This window comes from Sitophilus oryzae, unplaced genomic scaffold (assembly GCF_002938485.1).
Source record: "Sitophilus oryzae breed Bouriz unplaced genomic scaffold, Soryzae_2.0 scaffold_1436_pilon_pilon, whole genome shotgun sequence".
NCBI lineage: Eukaryota > Metazoa > Arthropoda > Insecta > Coleoptera > Curculionidae > Sitophilus > Sitophilus oryzae.
The window spans coordinates 4481463-4503516 of NW_022146100.1; the positions used below are offsets into that span (position 1 = coordinate 4481463).

The 22054-nt window shown below is 32.1% G+C and overlaps 1 protein-coding gene across 1 annotated transcript; it reads right to left on the reverse strand.

Moving 5' to 3' along the window:
* Positions 1-251: 251 nt before the first annotated feature.
* Positions 252-21617, reverse strand: LOC115876502 (retinol dehydrogenase 11-like). Its single transcript, XM_030892303.1, has 4 exons — positions 21210-21617; positions 12974-13309; positions 787-1082; positions 252-731 (listed from the first exon to the last, which is right to left on the reverse strand). Exons 1-4 carry the CDS (start codon positions 21352-21354, stop codon positions 543-545), a joined length of 966 nt encoding a protein of 321 aa, XP_030748163.1. The 5' UTR covers positions 21355-21617; the 3' UTR covers positions 252-542.
* Positions 21618-22054: the final 437 nt, after the last annotated feature.

Genomic DNA, 22054 nt, shown 5'->3' on the forward strand with positions numbered 1-22054 from the left:
GCAAGTTAGACCTTCGGAAAATATCAAAATATTTACCTTTTTATTTATTTGTTTAGAATTTCCACAAATTACACTTTCTAACACTTTTAGAATAATTATATACTATTTTTTTCGTTTACTCACCATTTAAACCTGTGTATTTGTATGTGTTCGTTATTTACGAGTTCTCCGACGGTGGCAGCACCGGCGTACAAATGAACTGACAACATCAACTAACAATGAACAAAATTGCAAATTAAAATAAAATAAAATTGTCTTCAACATATCACATGTGTCTTTATTAATTATAATTATTTAATCGACCTATTTTTTTTGTTTTTGATGTTTTTTTATTACAGTTTAATAATAAATTCCTTAAAATAATTAAAAAATATCAGGCTGTGCTCCCGGAATAACAAATAAAACAAATATTGGGAGACAATTTCTTAATTCAAAATAATAAAAAATAAATTAAAGAAATGTTAACTTAATTTTTAGTACTGCTACTGCCGGATTGTTTTATTTTTGTCATTTTTGTATCACAAGACATTTGTACGTTAAATCTACTTTAATTTCTTCTCTAATTTTACTAGTTCTTCAGTCTTCTTCCATACCGATTTGACTAGATCAGAATCTCGAGCCTTTTTGTATGGTTTTACTATGTGGCAATCATGAAAATGTTGGCCTGAATATTGTTCAATGTCTTTTTCCACTGCACAGTAGATCGTCGTTTGGGCCCCTTCAATAGCATTCTGAAACATATCATTTAAAATAGTTTTTTAATTGTTTAAATGCCATTGAACTTACTTTGAACATGTATAGAAGCAGAGTCTCGGCAATTCCTTTAAGGATTGCAGGCGCGTGTCTACTGAACTCTGTCAAAATAATTCCAGGATGCAGAGAGTAAGTTGTTACTTTGGTGTTTTTCAGTTTTTCGTTGAGCTCGATGGTGAACAGGATGTTGGCTAGTTTGGATCTGCCGTAAATGTCCATTACGACACCTTTCTCCGAGTTCAGATCGTCAGCCTTGTCAAGTTTAGTGTGGCGGGCGGCCATGGATGACACGTTCACTATTCTACTGGGTCCTGATTTCTTTAGGAGATCTAGAAATAAATACAAAATTAAGTATTAAATAATTGTACCAGGTAGCTATATTCTACACACATGGCCAAAATTTTTGCATATATCGTTGAAAATATAGTAGATATATACATAGCTTTGTAATATATAATATGTAATAAACATTTCTTTTTTAAAAATGTTTATCGTTCAGACCCAATATTATTACAAATTCTTGCACATTTCGATTTGTGGTCTCTTGGGTTTCAAAAGAAATTTGACCATTGTTTTGGCCTTAAAATGCCTAGAAACATTATTTCACAGTTTAATAGAGTCAGAATAGTAACACTGTCTCAACAGGGATACCGGCAAGTTGCAATAACTGAAATTGTAGGAGTTAACCAAAGTGATGTTTCGCGAATATTAAAAAAAATCAGAGAGACAAACGAGGTTACAGATCTGCCTGGCAGAGGTAGAAAGAGAGTTACTACTGCTGTGCAAGACCGTCAAATATCCCTAATTGCACGACGCAATCCCCTGCTTTCTAGCACTGCTGTTAAAAATGAGTTAGCTCGCCTTGGAGGAGTAAATGTTTCAAGAAAGATCATAGCAAGAAGACTCCATGACAGAGGATTACATTTAAGGAGGCCTCTACGTGTTCCGAAGCTTAATTTACAGCACAAAATTACGCGACTACCATGAGCTGAGGAGATGGAAGCAAATGGACCTAATTGAAATTTCGTCATGTTTAGTGATGAAACAAGAATAGGCCGTGTGTCAGACTCGCGACGAACTTTGGTCTGGAGAGCATCTGGAAGACGAGCACGCTTGAATGCAGCTCAACCCCGTGTCCCGTTTCAAGGGGGAAGCATTAAGCTGGATTTATAAACTCGGGAGTTGAGGTTCAGTTGAGGTTCAGTTGCCGTTCAAAATGTTCAACGCTATGAAATGAACGCGCGCATTTATAAAGTCAGTTGGTCGAAAAGTTGGCAGTTCGTTTTACGTTCAGCGGAGTTCAAAGATGGCCAATGTTTATGTCGGCAGTTGCGGGCAGTTGGCGACCGCTGGCGACGTTCGGCGACAGCCAATGAATAAGCGCCTGTCGATCACGTGAAGCACAGTACGCCGATGCATTGGAAAATGACCCTTATTGTTGTTTCATTATTTCTGTTAATGTGATGTTTATATTTTGCGTAATCGTGGATTACTGTGTTTGAACTTTGACAAATACCAGAAGTATTTTTAAATCGAAAGAAAAACGTTCGAAATTTTCACAATTCCAAACCTAACCTACAACCGAAACTGACAGTTTATAAATGCAAAAATATTGAACCTCAACTGCCGCGAACATCCAACTGCAACTGAACCTCAACTGAACGCCAACTTTTGAGTTTATAAATCCAGCTTTATGGTATGGGCATAGTCGAGTAAAAACGATATGTGTCAAAATATTTTTTGGAGGTATAACTACATCATATCTATACAGGATTATCAGTTAGGGCTTTGTGCATGTGAAATGACTAATTACGACCTTTTTGGGGGGGGTCAGAAATTTTTTATCATGGAAAATGTCAAAAATCTCTCAAAAATTTATAACTATGTTTTTTTACCTTTCCTACGCGATAACTTCTAAACTAATCAACTTATTCACATAATCTTTTTTTAATCGATTGAGAACATATAGGCGGTTATAGCTGAAGTAATTAAAGTTCCATAGTGAGTGTATTTTTTTTTTTGAAAATGGATGAAACTTCAAACATTAACTTTATTGTATCATGATTTTCAGTCAGCGAGAAACTTTTTTATTTGAAGGTATTTTTACACAGTATCTGCGTATGAAATAAAGTAAAAATATAGAAAAAGTTTTTAAAACTTGGTACAATCTTCTATTGCTAATACTTTTCTAGTTAACCCAAATTAAATTGACGAATAGGTCGCGCGCGACACCGCTCGGGCCTCGCCGCCCGCCCCGAGACTCTTCGATTTTAGTTGGTGGCACGGCGAACGCGAAGTTCCGTAAGCCTATTTCTGATTATGTGCATTGTACCTGCAGTTTGAAATTTAGTAAATTCTGTACGTTATAAATTATTTAGTTATGGACTGTTTAATTTGCAGAAAAACTATTAACGAAAATTATAAGTTTTTTATTAAAAATCTTACTATAGGAGACCTAAAATCTATCATAAATGCTGCGGAAAAAAGGCAAGATGATGTTGCTGTGAATATTAAGCCAAAAAGATGATAATATCATCTTTTTGGTTTAATATATTAATTAATAATTGTTAATATATTATATTAACAATTATTAATTATTAATATATTATATTAACAAAAAGAGAACTAGTTAAATATGAGATTTTGATATTATAATAATGTGTTTGATATGTGATAAAATAGGAAAAACGGGCAAACATCACAAATTAACATCTAAGCTTGTTGCAAAAAAATGTTGTTTACAAAGATAGTATACTTGCCAAGTACGCAAATATTGGCGTACTTGCCAAGTATACGAGTCGTCAGAATCCGCCTTTATATGTAGGTACGCAAAGCTTTCTGGATATGACGATTTATTTGCATATGCTGCTAAATACCACAACCTCTGTTTATATAATCCCAAACAAATGAAGGTTAAATTAACGACATTTTTAATTAAGAAAGCATACTGTACATTGGATGAATTTTTCACTGACATAGATTAGTATTTTTATAATATCTCTTCCCGCTTTTATTGTTTGTGAAAAAAATGTTGTGCTGTTTCCTTGTGTGTTTTTTTAAAATAGGTAATTATAGTTTTTGTGTTATAGATAGCAATTCATTCAAACATATTTCACATCATGTGAAATATGTTATAAATGCTATTAAATACATGTGAATCACATATATTTTAATTTCTAATTCTACGTTAAAATTACTTTTAGTAATTTTTTTGCATTTTAATTGAAAGTATACTTATTTTTAGTAAATATTTATTTAATATTAATTGCGATATACATACATATGCATATCTTTTTATTCAACTGTAGTCATATACATAATTAAGTATTATTGGTTTTTAGGCTTAAGTTAATTCAATTTTAACAATGTTCCATGCTTATTAGGATTTGTATCAATACTTTGTTATAGTTAGAGATCAAATAAATATTATCTAGCCTAACATCCTTCATTAAAATCTATAACGTTGGTTAGAAAAGAATCTAAAAAAAAGATTCGAAGAAGAGAAAAATCTAAAAAAGAATCTAGCGTGGCAAGTAGTAAGTAATCTAGCATGGCAAAAGTAACTTTTTAAACTGGACTGATTTTAACAACACTTTAGTTGACAACGAAATTTTTGTTTCCAAAATATTATACTTGCCATTTATAAACAATCCACCTACCGCGAATGTGATACCATATATATTTCAATGGTAAGATTAGTAGATTTAGCTCAAACTTTAAAACAAAACCATATTTATATAACAGCACACTTGGTCATTTATTCGAAAGCTCGCGAAATATTATGGAATAATCCTAAATTATTACATGGGAAATTAACATTTATGCTACGCAGAATGCGCCTTAATCCGGCGTTTTTTGTCAGTATTGGATATATTTTTTTTTGAGATTGGAGGCCATTTTTACGGAAACAGATAATTACGTCGAAAATACTTGTATAGTTATGTAAGTTGAAAAATAATATTCCAGGGCTATTCGAGGACTAACTTTAGTTGCCGGTGCTCTTTTTAGGTTTTTGTTTAAATCTTTATGTAAGTGGTATAAAGAGCAAAATTAGAAAACACAAATTATAACACCTACATGTATTAAAAGAAGAAATTCGTAGTTTAATAAAATAGTTTCAAACCTATGCAAACGTCAGGATATGTCTTTATTATGTAATAAAAATAATGTAATCATGTTTTCATTAAAATATTACAAAAATATGTCATATTAAATCGACACCTACATATGTGCCACTCAGATATTAAATAATTACTTATAAAGAATTTTCTACATTTACTCTAAAACATAAATTAATGCCACTCTAGCACGCCGCGCCGTACAACGCGATGCGACGACTCTAACTACAGTGCGCGCACGGTATACTGATAACTTTAAATCAGTATAACTATAAAACTATTAGTAATAGAAGGTTGTAACAAATTGTAAAAACTTTTTCAATATATTTTCTTTATTTCATACGCAGATACTATGTAAAAATTCCTTCAAATAAAAAAGTTTCTAGCTTACCGAAAATCATGATACAATAAAGTTAATGTTTGAAGTTTAATCCATTTTCCCAAAAAAAATACACTCACTATATAACTTTAATTACTTCAGCTAGGACCGTCTATGTGTCCTCAATCGATTAAAAAAAAGAGTATGTGAATAAGTTGATCACTTTAGGAGTTATCGCGTAGGAAAGGTAAAAAAACATGGCTATAAATTTTTGACAAATTTTTGACATTTTCCGGTATAAAAAATTTCTGACCCCTCCAAAAAGGTCGTAATTAGTCATTTCACATGCACAAAGCCCTAACCGATCATTTCATAACGATTTTATGTGGTTATACCTTCAAATTTTTTTTTAGAGAAGGAAGCGACTTTTCTCAGTGATTTTACTCCACTAGCATGTATAATGCACGGAGCTCGAACTCCTCTTGGTTTTATAGATGGCACAATCAGGTGCGTTGTTGAGTAGATAGAACGATTTTAGTTAGATAGAAAGATTTTTATATTTTAACAGAAACTGTTTTATCATAATTTTTTCGCAGAAAAGTTTATGTTTAATTGAAAAAAAAAATCCCAAATTTATTTTTTCATTTATATGTTTTTTCATTTTGTTTATTTTTGTCAATAATGTATTTACTATTTCCATTCTAAATATCTTGAGAACGGTTGCTCGTAGCGATTTTTACAAAGAGGCATTTTTTACGTAAAAAGTCACGGAAATGTATATTTCTCTAATCAGTAGTTTTATACAGGTACGGACGAAAAGTTATCATGCTTCAAAACAGTTAAAACACATGTAGTTGGCGCCCCCTAAAAATAGGGGGCGCTACCTACATGTGTTTTAACTGTTTTGAATTGACATCAAAATCACAAATTTCTCATGTCAAAAAATTCCCAGACACCAATTTTCATCCAAATATCGGCGTTACTTCAGAAATTATTTGGAAAAATTCGAAATAAAAATGAAACTTCTACACCCTGTATCTCCAAAACTAAGCATTTTGGGACATACATCTGTACGAACTTTTTACTTATTTTTATCTGCAGAATATGCTGCGGAAGTTTCCGGAATACAGTTCGAATCACACTGTATAATAAAAAAATATAAAATTTACCAATATTTTCTATTTAAACAAGAAGTATATTTAATAGAAATAACGCAAATAGTTTGATAAATATCTATATATCTAATAAAGAATAGTTAACAATGTGTTTATCAAACAAGGAACGCTGATTCAACAACTCGGCAACATATAGAACGCAATATTTTAATCAATATTCCAAAGAAGCGTCTGACCATCAGGTTATGATAATTTGATGGCCAAATTAAATGTTAAAAAATATGTTGTTAATGATTTTTTTAGATCTTTGAAAACTGACATCGGACACAAATAACTTGTATGGTACGAATATATAGAAAGGTCCACACACTTCGAGACATAGGAAAAATCAAGTCCATTTAGCGTGTGTCGCAATTTTCACACCTTAAAAAATTAGTTTTGACATTAATGTATGGCCAATTGCATCGCGATATTTAAGGTCTTATTCTTAGCTTAAGTCGAGTTATACTGTGACTTTTTCTTAAAAACGTAATTACTATGAAACTAAGAGAATAAAGAGTGTCCCTATTCGTTTATTTGTGCTTTTTTATAGCAACTGCAGCGACTACGAAAAAAGCTGTGTGGTTTTCATAGAAAATAAGGGCACCTATAATTCATTTGAGAATGTTATAAATCGCTAAAAGATGTTTCAAATCTCTTGAATTTCTATTAATATTAGATAAATTTTATTAAAAATTGAACTAAAATTGTTAGTATCATTAAAAACCATTCAAATTCAAAAATTGTATCAGTCAAATTCCCTCATTTAAGGTGAATATTAAAGTAAATATAAATTCAGCTCATTCTAAGCTCTACTTAAGAAATATTTAAGAAAAATTTAAATCATTGGTGTAATTGGGCCTTAATGCCATTTCGAATGAATAATAGTATTAATAATGTACATTATAATAATAATAAATTTTATATCATAGTCTGTATTAAAACTACTAAAACAATTTTAAATTGGTATTATATTAACAACTTTTGTTTTTTTAATCCAAAAAAAAAATAAAAGTAAGACATTTTTGTCTTGTTCGTCGAGGTAGGTAATGGGTAAACGGTAAAAAAACAGGATAATGAAATTTAAAAAATTAAGCTGTGCAAAAACCCAAACGATCATAAAATCCCCTCTCCTCACATTGGATAACATATCAGAGGCACAATCAGATGTGACAGTGTCAAACGCATTAAATATTTTCTGCGCTAACTGCTCCAAGTTTTGAATTTCTTCATGGACATAAATTTTAGATTTTATGTACCCCCATAAAAAGAAATCATTCACCGAGAGGTCAGGTGACTTTGGCGGCCACAAGATAGTTCCATAAAATATTCCATTCCATTTAAATATTTTTGCACAATATGACCATTGTGTACTCGACATCCATCTTGTTGCCACCAAATATCACCAAATCTCTCGCCAAATAATCGTCGAATCGCCGCACAGTGGGGTATTTGACACAGATAGTTGATCGAAATTTTTTTATTTAGACCTTATATAAATTATTGCTATTTTCAATTAAAGAGGAAATAATATGAACAAAATAAAGGATAATTCGTCGATTCTAAAAAAAGAAAGAAAAATCACTGTTCCAGTGTTTCCACGGTCAATGCCACTAATGCCAGTAGTAATATCTCAACTAATACTACTAATGCTACGACTGATCCGCGAGCAATGCCCATACCACTAAAGTCTCTACTAATGTCAAATTGTGCTATACTGCTAATAGCACTAATGCGATCGCTTTGTACACAACAATGCCATCGCGGTTTACACCTCGCATAAGTATATCACTGATTGGCAAATTAGAGGAAACCAAGAATGTTTTTCTCATTTTATCAGCAAAGTCGCAAAAATTCGCAGTATTTTATTTTACTGTATGAAAGCCCAATGTTTATTAAGTAAAACGTATATAGACAATATGCTGAATTCTTCGAAATGCGCAACTAAATCTCTAAGTATAATAAAAATGTCACAAATTTAATCAAATTTTCTGAACGCCTAACTTTTAGTTGCAAAAAAATCGTTAGTATAGAGAATATCAAAATAAATAATACGTTTTTGTAGAATACATACCTGCAGCTTGCTGAGCCATTTTCAATCAAAACAATAATATAAACGTAAAAAGAGCACAAGAACAACAACAATTTATAATTTTAAACATAAATTTAGCCATTTACCTCTTATCTGTAAGAAGTAACAACTTTGACGTTTCGTTGAAACAAACGAATGCAACTAAACACACCCATAGCATCGCCATTCATGGCAGACATGATTTAACTTATCATTTATCTTTTTTTGTGAAATCTTGAACACATTTGCTTTTTCGAATTTCGATCACCTTTTTCATGCTAATACCCCACCGTGCGCCGGTACAATTTGCTGTTGCGATAAATCCAAATATTTCGCAGTATTTAAATTGCCCTCAATAAAAAATTGTCCAATAACGACTTCCCCTACAATACCCGCCCAAACATTTAATTTTTGTGGATATTGGATTCGCACATTATAAAATCTGTGCAAATTTTCTCTTGACCAATATCGCACTTACGTGGAGTTTTGCCGATTTAATAAGGAAAAGGACGACTCATCAGTAAAAACAATTCTAAGAAAATTTTCGTCAAGATTTACATTTCCATCATTATTTCGCAAAACTCCATACGGCGAAATTGATCGCCGGGGAAAATTTCGTGGACCTTTCTAGCTTTTCTTGAACGATAACCATGTTTTTTGAGGACCCTTTTAACTGTTGTCCTACTTGAATTTACTGCTTCAGCAACTTGTACACAGCTTCTATTTGGATTTTTCTCAACTGCAGCGCATATTAAGACTTCTGTTTCCTCACGAGAATTATCTTCAATTTTTGGTTTCTTATGCATGTGGGGAGTAACGCAGCCATATTTTTCAAAATTTTGGGAGTGGAGGCTTTTGAAGGCACCGGTCTATTATCGAAAGCTTGTCTGAATCCCGACTTGTTCTGATAAATCCACTTAATTATCTGAATTTTTCATTAACGTGATACACATCCATTTTTAAATGCAATTCAAGAATCTGAGATAAATAATTTCGAACTTCTTCCTCTTCTTCCTGTGCCTTGTGCTTAGCCGCACGTTGGCGATTGACCGTTGTCTGTACTCTTCATACAATGTGTAGAGTGCCGTTTTCGGCTCTTCGAAATATGGTGGCTGCGTCGCTGATGTTACACCAATCCCGTATGTTTCTTAGCCAGGAATGTTGTTTTCTTCCTGGGCCTCGCCGTCCCTCTATTTTTCCTTGTAGAATCAACTTAGGAATGTAATATTTGTCTCCTCTAAGGATATGGCCGAGGTATGAGACTTTCCTTTCTTTAACTATATTAAGCATTTCTCGTTCATAGCCTGCAGTTCTTAAAACTTCTTCGTTGGTTGCATGTGCGGTCCATGGCACACGTAAGAGTCTCCGGAGAGTCCACATTTCGAAAGCCTCGATGCGGTTCAGGGTTCTAGCCTTGAGTTTTCTGCGCCGTATAGTAAGATGGGCCATATGTAGCATTTCACTACCCGTAGTCTAAGTGTTAGCGGGAGACTGCGTGCTAATAGGAAGTTTTTAAGTTTAAAAAATGTTGACTTTGCATAATTCGTTCTAAGTTTAACTTCCTCATCGCAGTCCCATCGTTCATTGATCATGGCACCCAGATATTTAAATCGTGGAACTCGCTCTATAATATTTCCATCCACGGTCAATGCGGTGTTGATTGTAGGCTGGCGTCCTATTACCATAAGTTTGGTCTTGGCAGCGTTGATTTTAAGACCGAAACGATTTCCCATGTCCCCTATCTTATTTATTATTTGCTGGAGATCCTCTAAAGTTCGTGCTAGTATTGCCGTATCATCTGCATATCTTATATTGTTAATTGGAACTCCGTTAATCTTAATTCCTCCACTTTCTCCCTCCAGGGCCATTTGAAATATTTTTTCGACGTATATATTTAAAAGTATTGGTGACAGTATACAGCCCGGGCGGACTCCCTGAGAGACATTGAAGGTGTCTGTGGATAAATTTTTGTTAACTCTTATCTCTGCGGTTTGGTTCCAATATAGTTCCTGTATGATTCTAATGTCTTTGGCGTCTATTCCTATCTCGAGCAGTCTGTTTAGGAGAATATCGTGTTTAACGTTGTCGAAAGCCTTCTGATAATCTATGAAGCACACAAAGACATCTTAGCGTTAATCATAACATTTCTGGATTAGTAGCTTGATTGAAAACAAAGCTTCTCTGGTACCCAGTCCCTTAATGAAGCCGAACTGTGTATCTCCGCTTTTTTCTTCACATTTCGAGTATATACGAGCATGCATGACTCGAAGAAAAAGTTTCAGAGCATGACTACAGTCTTTTGGAGTTGCCTTTTTGGGAATTGTTATAAAAGTTGATTTTAGCCAGTCGTTTGGAATTTTACCCGTATCGTATATTCGATTGAATAGATGTGAGATGCTTTGAGTCAAATATTTTAAGAACTTCTGCATGCACGTTGTCATGACCGGGGCTTTTTCGATTTTTCATAGCTTTCATAGCATGCTGAACTTCAGATTCAAGAATTTCCGGGCCCGACACGGACACATTGTGAAGTCTTCACAATTGAGAGGTTGTCTGTCTTCTTTTTGGTCTTCAAATAATAACTGTGCATAGCTTTTCCATGTGCTGCATAGATCTACCGGATCTAAAATCAATTTCCCATTGTGTTTTAAGGCAGGTATTGGTGCTTTTTTTGTGATTCCAGTAATTTGTTTGAGTTTTCTATGAAAATTTCCGCCTCTTGGCATTCTGCAGTTACCCAGTTCTCTTTAGCTTGTTGGCATTGTTGTTTAATAGTTTTATTTATTTCGGTGTATCTTTGTTGTTGTTGTTCGACTTTTGCAATTCTTCTGTCCTCCATAAGGGAGAGTATCTCATCGGTCATCCATGGTTTGTTTTTCTTTGTTGTTGTTTGTGTCAGAAAAGCGTTGGAAACAGTCAGAATGTTTTGTTTTATGTTGTTCCATATGTCATCTGGACTATCGTTAAGTCCGGGATTGTTGTTATTACTTGCCCATAGTTCTGTTAATTCGACTTTCATTCTGTCTGCAACTGCTGGTTCCCTCAGTCAATGTTTATAATGTCTCTGTGTTGTTGCTCTTTTCTCCGATATTAGTTTGAGACTAAATTGAAAGTCTGTCTGCGATCAGGGGGTTATGGTCAGAGCCGATGTCGACACCAGGATTAGCGACAACCCTTTTGATACTATTTTGATATCTTCTATTAATTAATATATAATCTATTTGGTTACGTACGATGTTGTTATAGCTATCTTGAGGAGATTTCCACGTGTATAACGTCCGTGGGTGAAGTTTATAAAATGTGTTCTTTATGACCATATTCTCCTCTTTACAGAAATGTAGGAGGAGTTCCCCACGTCCGTTTCTTTCACCTAGTCCGAAGGCGCCTGTCACGTCATCAACTCTGCCTTTTCCAACCTTAGCATTAAAGTCGCCGAGGATTATCGTGATTTCATGGGGTTTCAAAGATCGAAGCACCTCCTGTATCTGTCCGTATAATTCCTCTGCCTCTTCATCTTGTTTATCAGCTGTAGGTGCGTATATCTGGATAAGATTTATATTTGTTGGGCTAGCATTCATTTGCAGTAGAATGATTCTGTCCGAAAACCCAACAACATTTCGGATGGACTTCTTAATATTATTTCTCACGATAAATCCCCAAATGTTCCCTGAATAGTAAAATGTCGTCCCATTCCTCACGCATACGCCGCTATCTGTCCATCTGGTTTCGCTAATTCCAAGGATATCGACATTGAGCATTTCCTTTACGGCGTTATCAAGTTTGCCTGCCGCCAAAAGTGTTCTGGTATTCCAAGTCCCAAAGCGCAATTTAGTCTTTCTCATGTCAAGCCGGGGGATTCTTAACACCCTCTGATGATTGAACATTGCCCGGGACTGAGGGCCGTGTTGTTTAGATCTCCTGACATGATAAAGAAGAGTTATAGGACAATGTCCCGGGGATATCTTTAAAGATCTTTAATATGGTAGTCATCCCGTGGCTTTCCATATCCTTATGCCGTTGACTATTCTATTTCGAACTTATCAAGTTTAAATAAAATTAAATTAAACGTCGCGTCAGTCTAAACAATACTGCCATTTTTGAAAACTTGTCAAAATCTGGACACACGCTAAATGGACTTGATTTTCCTATGTCTCGAAGTCTGTGGACTTTTCTGTATACACAGAATGGATGATACCTGACTTCCAAAACAAGTCATGCAATGAATGCCTCAAAACCGGAAAAAACCCAAGAAGACTTGGAAGGAGGGTAATAATAAAAGCAAGGACCCAGTGAGCATCTAGGTGACGTCGTTGTTACGTTACCAAACCCTTCTGGTGCCTGATATGAATCACTAAAACGCAGATACGTAACTGTTCCTTAATGGTCCCTAAATGTGACATAACTTTACTCACTGGGGAGTGCCAGAATTTTAAGTGAGGGGCAATGGAATGACCAAATGACCTAGAATTAGGTATCGCACATCGTTCTAGATCGATATATTATTATATGTTTATTAATTCGATTGTGATTTAAATATTAACCGACAGAAAAAACTTACCCAAAAGAAGATGTGTCAACAAGAAATGTCCAAAGTAATTCGCCTGCATGGTAGGTTGTAGTCCATCTTCAGTAAGACCTTTAATTTCAGGAACAGTCTGAAGTCCAGCGTTGTTGATTAGTATATCCAGTCTTTCCTCATTTTTGTTGATTTCATCCGCGAATTTTCTCACGGACTTCAACGAACCCAAATCCAGAATCCTGTAGGATACGTTTGGATTATCCGTTTGTTTTATTATTCTTTGTACTGCATCTTTCGCTCTTTGTTCGTTCCTACAAGCTAGGATTACTTTGGCACCTCTTTTGGCTATATCCGCGGCTGTTTCAAATCCAATTCCTGAAAAAAAAATGTACAATGAAAATTACAATTTTACAGTAATATGCTAATTATTGTTGTATTTTCCAGAAATAGTGAACCAGACAGATATGAATGAAATAATGATGACTGTGTAATAGGTGTAATCTTTGTGTAAGACTAAATACCGTATGATCGAAAAAACGGCGTCCATTTGGCTTGGAAATGACGATCAATGATATTCCCTATACAGGGTTGTTCACCACATACGACACGGAGTATTGGAGCTAAACGATGAGATTTTTACAAATTGTAAGTTTTGGGTTCAATGAAGGACTATTAGAGATACAATTTAAAAATAATTTTATAAGATACAGAGTGTCCCAAATAAGTAAAAAAATATCAAAGTTGTATTTTTTTAAATGGAACATCCTGCATATTATTACATTTTTAGTTTCTACGATTAAAAAAAGGTAAATTTGATTAAGATTTATTATAAATAATATGATACTTAAACCTTACCGTTTTTGAAATATTTTCAATTTTGTGAAATTGCAGTAAAAATTTTAAGGCTTCATTTCTCCAAGGGTATCAAAGTTTTTAATACTAAATATTTACTGAAGTTTATTTCCTGATCAGTTATTGTGTTGCAATAATAAAAATAATACTACCTTATACAGAGTGTCTAAAAATTTATTTTAAATAATTATTAGCTTCAAACGGCAATAACTTGTTTAATTTAAATGGAACACCCTGTATATTTTACGAGAATCAGATGCACAATTTAACTGTCTATCAAATTATATTATACCATTTTTTACCTATCTCTTTAAGTTTCCGTAGAAAATGCATTTTCTTGTAATTTAGAACTTATTTATCAATATACCCATGGACTATTGACATTTTAGATTATTTTTAAAGATGTACCAAATTTTTAAAGAGTACAGATACTAATACTGTCGATATAATTCGTTTATTTCATTAAAAAATAAAAAAAACTGTTTAAATATTTGTTAAAGAGGACCAATTAATATGATTCCAGTATTCAAACTACATTAACTGACTGTTTGCGTTGATTAATAATAATTGCTCCAAATACTAAAAAACTGAATTTTGTATGGGCATTAGACAGTGTGATAAAAAATAACACCTTAAAAATGATATTTCATTTTTTAATAAATGCTTATTTATAACAACAAAGACTTTAATTTGATAACTTATTATTATATTGATTTCTGACTCAAATCCACATTTATTTATAATAATTTATTAACGAACACAATTAAGTATGTCATTAATTAGTATATGGGCGGAAATAATGGTGTTATATTTAATTAATGGTATACTCTTTTATAAAGATTTAAATAGTTTTCTTTTTGCATACAAATGGGCTAGTAATATTATCGTTTTGCTAAAAACGATAATATTACTAGTCTGTACATTTTGTACATTTGTTGCTTTAAAAACAATCTAAAATGTCAATATTCCATGGATATATTGATAAATGAGGTCTAAATTATAAGAAAATGCATTTTCTACGAAAACTTGAAGGGATAGGTAAAAAATGGTTAATAAATTTGATAGACAATTTAATTGTGCATCTGATTCTCCTAAAATATACAGGGCATTCTATTTAAATTAAAGAAGTTGTTGCCGTTTGAAGTTAATAATTATTTAAAGTAAATTTTTAGACACTCTCTATAAAGTAGTATTATTTTTATTATTGCAACACAATAACTGATCAATAAATAAACTTCATTAAATATTTAGTATTAAAAACATTGATACCCTTGGAGAAATAAAGCTTTAAAATTTTTACTGCAATTTCACAAAATTGAAAATATTTCAAAAACGTAATGTTTAAGTATAATAAACCTTAATCAAATTTACCTTTATTTTAATCGTAGAAACTAAAAATGTAATAATATACAGGGTGTTCCATTTAAAAAAATACAACTTTGATATTTTTTATTTATTTGGGACACTCTGTATCTTGTAAAAATATTTTTAAATTGTAGCTCTAATAGTCCTTCAACGAACCCCAAACTTATAATTTGTAAAAATCTCATCGTTTAGCTACAATACTCCGTGTCGTATGTGGTGAACAACCCTGTATAATTTTACATATAAATTGACAGCGATCTTCATTTCTTAGCCATCACTGACGCCGTTTTTTTTTTTCTATCATACGGTATTTAACTAATAGAACTTTATATACCTAGTAGAAAAGTCTAGAGTGCAAAGATAGATTTAATTCTATTTGACAAAAATTAATATTATCACCTAAAAGACCTTCATATTATGTTTATTTGTACTATAAAATACATAATATTTTGATGTAAGTATAAAGAAAATGTTAATACCAAAACAACTACTGATACTTAAAAATTATCAGTAAAATATGCAAACAAAATATAAATTATTGAGACCAGGGGGGTGACAGTAAACCGGAAAATTGGAAACAGTTCTGGCGCGGTCCTACCCAGGCAGAAAGCATGGCCTTCTAGACTGTCCTAGACAAAAATCTGAATATTTCTATATGATTTTTGTCAATTTCAGTTACGGAACATTTTTATGCACGTCGGCGTCCTCTCCTTTGTCTGTGTGTCAGCCATGTGTCAACTCCCGAGGCCTCTGGCAAGGTCGGGCGCCATTTTAATTTTTGCCGTTTTAGATTTGATCGGAAGTTTGTTTATGATATTTCGTCTGAAATTTATAAGTACAAAGATGTTTTTTGATATAAAGTTCCTTGTTAACACTTTAATAAAGTATATATGGTATTAATTACATGAAGAAAATAATGAAATCGACGTTTCTGCGTGTAGTAGGTATGGGCCATATTATATGTAAAAATAGGTAATATATTAACTGTTTTTATATTTTTTTAGCTTTAGATCCAAGGATCTTGGGATATTCTTTACCAAGGATTTTTCCGTATCTCTACTTTAAAGACTGATCGGTGATTTTGAGCAATTGAAAGCAAGTTACACAAGGTAAATTATGATTATTGAACTACCTATTATTAGCCTACATTAATTATCTACAAGATGAACAGAAATGCGTAATTACATATCACATAGGTACCTATTATGTATTTTCATAGCAATAATGCTATGTATGTAGATTATTTTTAAAATACAAATGAGGTATTAGATGTATATCATATCATGTATATCATATGTGTATCATATTTTTTATTCATTTTATTTTCATTCAAGTCCTGTTTGATTTAATTCACAACAGTCTTATGTACCTATATTTATGTTTTTTTTACATATTTTTTTTTTGATTCCAGGTTTTGCGTGGGTTCCTGTTGTCTTTTTCTTGCTTCCAGTTAGTTTTACGCCCGTGAAGCTGTGAAAACATTTATTTATCTTCAAGTTTCTGTAAGTCAGTGCATTGTTACTTTACTATTTCACTTTAACACAGCATCTCTGATGTTATTTAAATATTTTGATATTGATACAGTAGTTTATGGGTTTATAGCTCTTTAATTGTGTTGATTTGCATATTTACATTGTTCTAAATTCCAAATAAATATTTTTGAGTAATTTTGTTGTATTATTTACTACTAGAAAAAGTAAAAGTATTTAACCCTCATTTAAACCTCCTGAACAGCCCGCCATCAAAACCGGAAACGGAAATAAATTTCATAAAATTGAAATTGTCATGTCAATGAAGTGTCTATGTCATGTCAAATCATGTCAAATGTCCCAGCCGCCATATCTGAAAATTAGTTACCCAGGCAGCCACGCTGTTTCCATAATTTAACATTGACTTGACACTTCTTCTTGTATTTATTATTTTATGATTGAGACTATCCAGGATATACCGGGTGCGTCTTAAAAGTGGCTCGATCCTCTAACTTTTTATTTTTTCAGATAAAAAAACGAGATTTGGTATGGTTTGGTTTGGATTGATTGGACGTATTCAGTTGTTTTCGGTCACCTCCTGTTTCACCGGAAATGATACAACTTTTGATTTTTAAAAACCACCATCGGTATTTTTTGACTTTATTTGATAGAAAATGACACTCTGAATAGAATGATATATCATATGTCAACTGTTGACATTTTCGCATATGGTTTATTTAAAATTGTAACATGCGGTTCATAACGATAATTTGACTCGAAATACCAAGTGTACCATGTTAGCATATGATATAAATTAGGATTGATTGGACGTATTCAATTCATTCGTAAAAAATGATTTTTCTAAATGCTATTGGGCCACCCTTGTTCTATTTGAAAAAATCGAGATATGATTAAAAATGCGATTTGGACATCATTTAACCGGCCAGGACAGGACACGAAGAACGTTAGACGATCAAATTTATTTTCCAAGGCTGCTTTATTAAAAATTAGTGTTTTTAACACAGCCATCGCAGTCTAGATTGAAATTTAAAATACGATTTTTTTAAGGAAAAATGTCAAAAGTTCACTATGATATATCATTCTACTCAGACTGTCATTTTTCGTAGAATAAAGTAAAAATATACCGAGGGTGCCATTTAAAAATCAAAAGTTGTAGCCATTTTCGGTGAAACAGGAAGTGACCAAAAACAATTGAATACGTCAATCAATCCTAGTTTATGTCGTATACAAATATACTAAATCTCGTTTTTTATTTGAAAAAAAAAATAAATAAAATAAATAAATAAATGCCTTTATTGTCAAAAATATTTTCAATTTGTAGACAAAGGTAAACTAACAAACAAAGTAAAAAAACAAGGTACACAAACAAATAAACAAAAGATAATACAAAACATTATACAAATAATATAATGTTTTGAAAAATAAAAAGTTGCACCTTAGCCACTTTTGCGACACACCCGGTATATAAAAAAGTAAAATATACTGAAAAAATGCAGTAATCTACTTAGTAACCTTAATCCGTGCAGTTTTTGAAGAATTCACACTATCTATAAAACTCTGAAGTATTTCAATAACAATCTATGATTATGATTCAAAATACACTCTAATTATATTACCCTTGTCTAAAACCGATATATGTAGTTGATTTTTATTAAAAAATATGACATAAAATTACACTTCAATTTTGTTTTTACAATGTATAATACTAGTAAGATACTACACATGGTTTTTTTGAGGATCCGGCAAGACGAATAATTCTCACATTTATATTGCACAAGTTAGATAAAATTATGAAATTGAACAAAAAATACCTAAAAAGTGAGATGTACAGGGTGGTCGAAATTGGTCTGTTTTAACATGGAAAACCTCTTTCCTGACTAGATAGAGCAAAGCCGACGTAGATGTCATGGGCTCGATTTCTGAGACACGCTTAATGGCATAAACCGCCTGTTGATATTTTCACTGCCAACTGAGATACGAGGTCTTTTTGATTTTTTTACCATTTTGAAAATTGCCCATAACTTTTTTAATTCGTGGAATAATAAAATTCTGTAAAGACCTTCTTAAGGCACTTTTTTAAGCACAATCCAGTGGCGTAGTCAGTTTTTTCTATACTTGCTCTTTTTGTCAGAAATAATAAAAAACATAATTATTTAAATGAAAATCATAGTTGGCTATGAACTTAAAAAATTCTGATGTTTAACCCTTTGCAACGATATAAAGTTATGGGTATTTATTTCTAACAATGAGAGAAATATTAGTGTTTTTTTATCTTTGTATCGAAGCGGGCTTTGATTTTGTGTTGACCTAGTTGCCTAATTATTTTTATCGCAATTTAATATTCTATATTATTATTTATCTGCAAAATTAAAGACTTTTGAAAAGTTAAATCAACATTCTATATTAGTTTTACCAATTACAATTAAAACGTCATTAAATGGAGAATTTAGAGAGAATCGGATTGAAACAAGGGACCCCATAACTTCTTTCGAATTTTTTATGGGGAAAATTAAAAGACCTATATATAAAGGAGGAACCATTGGGGACGAGAGAAGAATTGCAGAAGGCTACTAGGCAAGCTTTTGGACTTATTACACCAGTTCGCCTAATAAATCGCTGTAACTCTGTGCGCAAAAGATGTTTATTATGTATTCAACAAGGAGGTGCGCAGTTTGAACATCTGATGATTTTTTTTAGAAAACTATATTCGTCACTCAAAAATATGTTTTTTAGCTTTGTTCTTTGTTTATTGTATCGATTTCAATTGTAATTACTAAAACGAATATAGAATATTAATTTACCTTTTCAAAAGTCTCTAATTATGCAGATAAATAATAATATAGAATATTAAATTGCCATAAAAATAATTAGACAACTAGGTCAACACAAAATCAAGGCACACTTCGATACAAAGATGAAAAATCTAATATTTCTCTCATTCTTAGAAATAGGTACTCATAACTTTATATCGTTCGAAATGGTTAAACGTCAGCATTTTTTTAAGTTTATAGCCAAGTATGATTTACATTTAAAAAATTATATTTTTTATTATTTCGAACAAAATGAGCAAGCATAGAAAAAACTCACTACCCCACTGGATTGTGCTTAAAAAAGTGCCTTAAGAACGTCTTTACAGAATTTTATTATTCCGCGAATTAAAAAAGTTATGGATAATTTTCAAAATGGTAAAAAAATCAAAAAGGCAGTGAAAATATCAACAGGCGGTTTATGCTATTAAACGTGTCTCAGAAATTGAGCCCATCACATCTATCTCGATTTTGCTCTATCTAGTGAGGAAATAGGTTTTCTCTGTTAAAACAGACCAAATCCGACCACCCTGTAGTTTTGGATATTGCCTTTCGATAAAATAATATATTTTTTTGTACATAGAGTATGTACCCGATTGTCTTGTTTAGGAGAGGAAAAACCTTTTCATTATTGACATTTTGTAAAAAATGCATTCTTCATAAAAAATTTTGCTTGTTGTAAAATGGTAAATCCCGTTTATACTTTCCCAAATTCCAATACCGTTTTAGAGAAAATTAAAAAAAAATCGTTTTTTAATTTTCTCTAAAACGCTATGAAAATTTGGAAAACTGTGAAGGGGCTTAACCATTTTAGAGCATTTAAGCAAAATGGTTTTTAAAGAATGCATTTTTCTGAAAATGATTAAAAAAGTCTTTCCTCTTGTAAAGATAATCCGGGGACATACCTACTGTCGTTATTAGTGAATATGTATTCCTTTTTTCCATAGCAATTGTTAAAATTGTCTTATATCTATCAAAAATAGTAGATAAAACAGTACTTTAACCGCAAAAATAGATTAAATGATACTTTAACATCGAGGATAGGTTAAAAACGTTATTTCTTCTCGCACGTTTTTTAATTGTTTCCATTTTTGAAAATTTTTGTTTTCCTTTTCATAAGTTATTCAGGATTTAAATGAAAGTAGTTTGGATATAGCGTTTGTGGCCTCAGTCTGAATATCTGTTGGTAATTTACTTATTTCGTTTTGAGCCATTTCTGGCTCCAATTCAATCAGCAATCGACACGAAAGAGTATTAAAAAATATTGACTCAAAACTGACAACTAAAGAGACAGCTTTATTTATTTGTCAAATTACATAGAAATCAACGCCAACCCAGCACAATATTTTTTCTACTCGTAATAAATTCCTTGAAATAATAATTTCTGAATATTTTTTAAAACTAAAAAAAATATTGTTTTATACACGATAAAATTGCATTATCGTCTCCCGAATGAAATAATCTTTTCGGTCGACGATAAAATACCATTTTATCGTCTTGTATAAAAAATAACTGTTATTTCCCTCAAATTTTGTCCTAGCTCTGTTGCCATTTTATGAAGACATTATGTTTTTGAACTAAAAAAAATTAAAATTTTCAAAAAAAAATTCGCTAAAAAAACCATAGACGTGTTTCTGGGGTCGATATACCCCCTGAAATATTTGCACTTATTTAAGATTCACTCTGTATAAATAATATTCCCGTAAACTCCTCCCTTAATCTTTTTAATTCAAAGACAGAAATAATGTGAAGAATACTTACCGGTATTTCCTCCTGTGACAATGACAGTTTTTCCAACTAAACACACATTACTTCTGCACCAGCCCGTTGTCAATTTAATATAAAGTTTCGCTATAACCAAAAATAACACCAAACCAGCCAAAACGCATATTAGCCCACAAACCATTGTAAAATTTCCTTAGTCCTACTAAGTAAAAAAGAACTTGTACACCTTGTATTTACTACACGCGATATTTTTTTGCGCAATACTATTATTTATTTTTAAATAAAACAAATAAAATTAAAACACCGCTGTACTATATCTGTTTCAAATAATTTAACAATATAACTATTACTAGAAGGGGAAGTGTTTTCCAACTGCTGAAATATTTTGATCGTTAGTTTTATATAGATTTGTTAATGCTAGTTGTTGAGATAAACTAAATTCGTGCGTGGATTATTTAAACGCGTTATATACAGCGTTGCCAGGTGTTTAATTTGATTTTCCTAGAAATTACGCGAAACTTTATATTACGCAATTTAATTAAATTTGTGTTTTACATTGATTAATTTTCCTTCATATTAAGGTTTTGTATAGACGTATTATTGAATAACTTGATTATAATAGACGTACATTGACCCAGTGTGAGTTCATATTAATGAAAATCCTCTAAAATGAGGGATCAAAAACACAAAATCCTCATAATCCTGCATTAAAATTGTTGAAGTGAAAATTCTTTACGCGCCAATGACTATGGAGGGCTTAAAAAAGGAGGTTTATCGGCAATGGGCATATTTGAAATTTCTGTCCACTCTTTTAAGCAGGTTCCTCGGTTTGACAGTAGAGGCACTGCGATCGATAGGGATACTATATTTTCATTGTTATT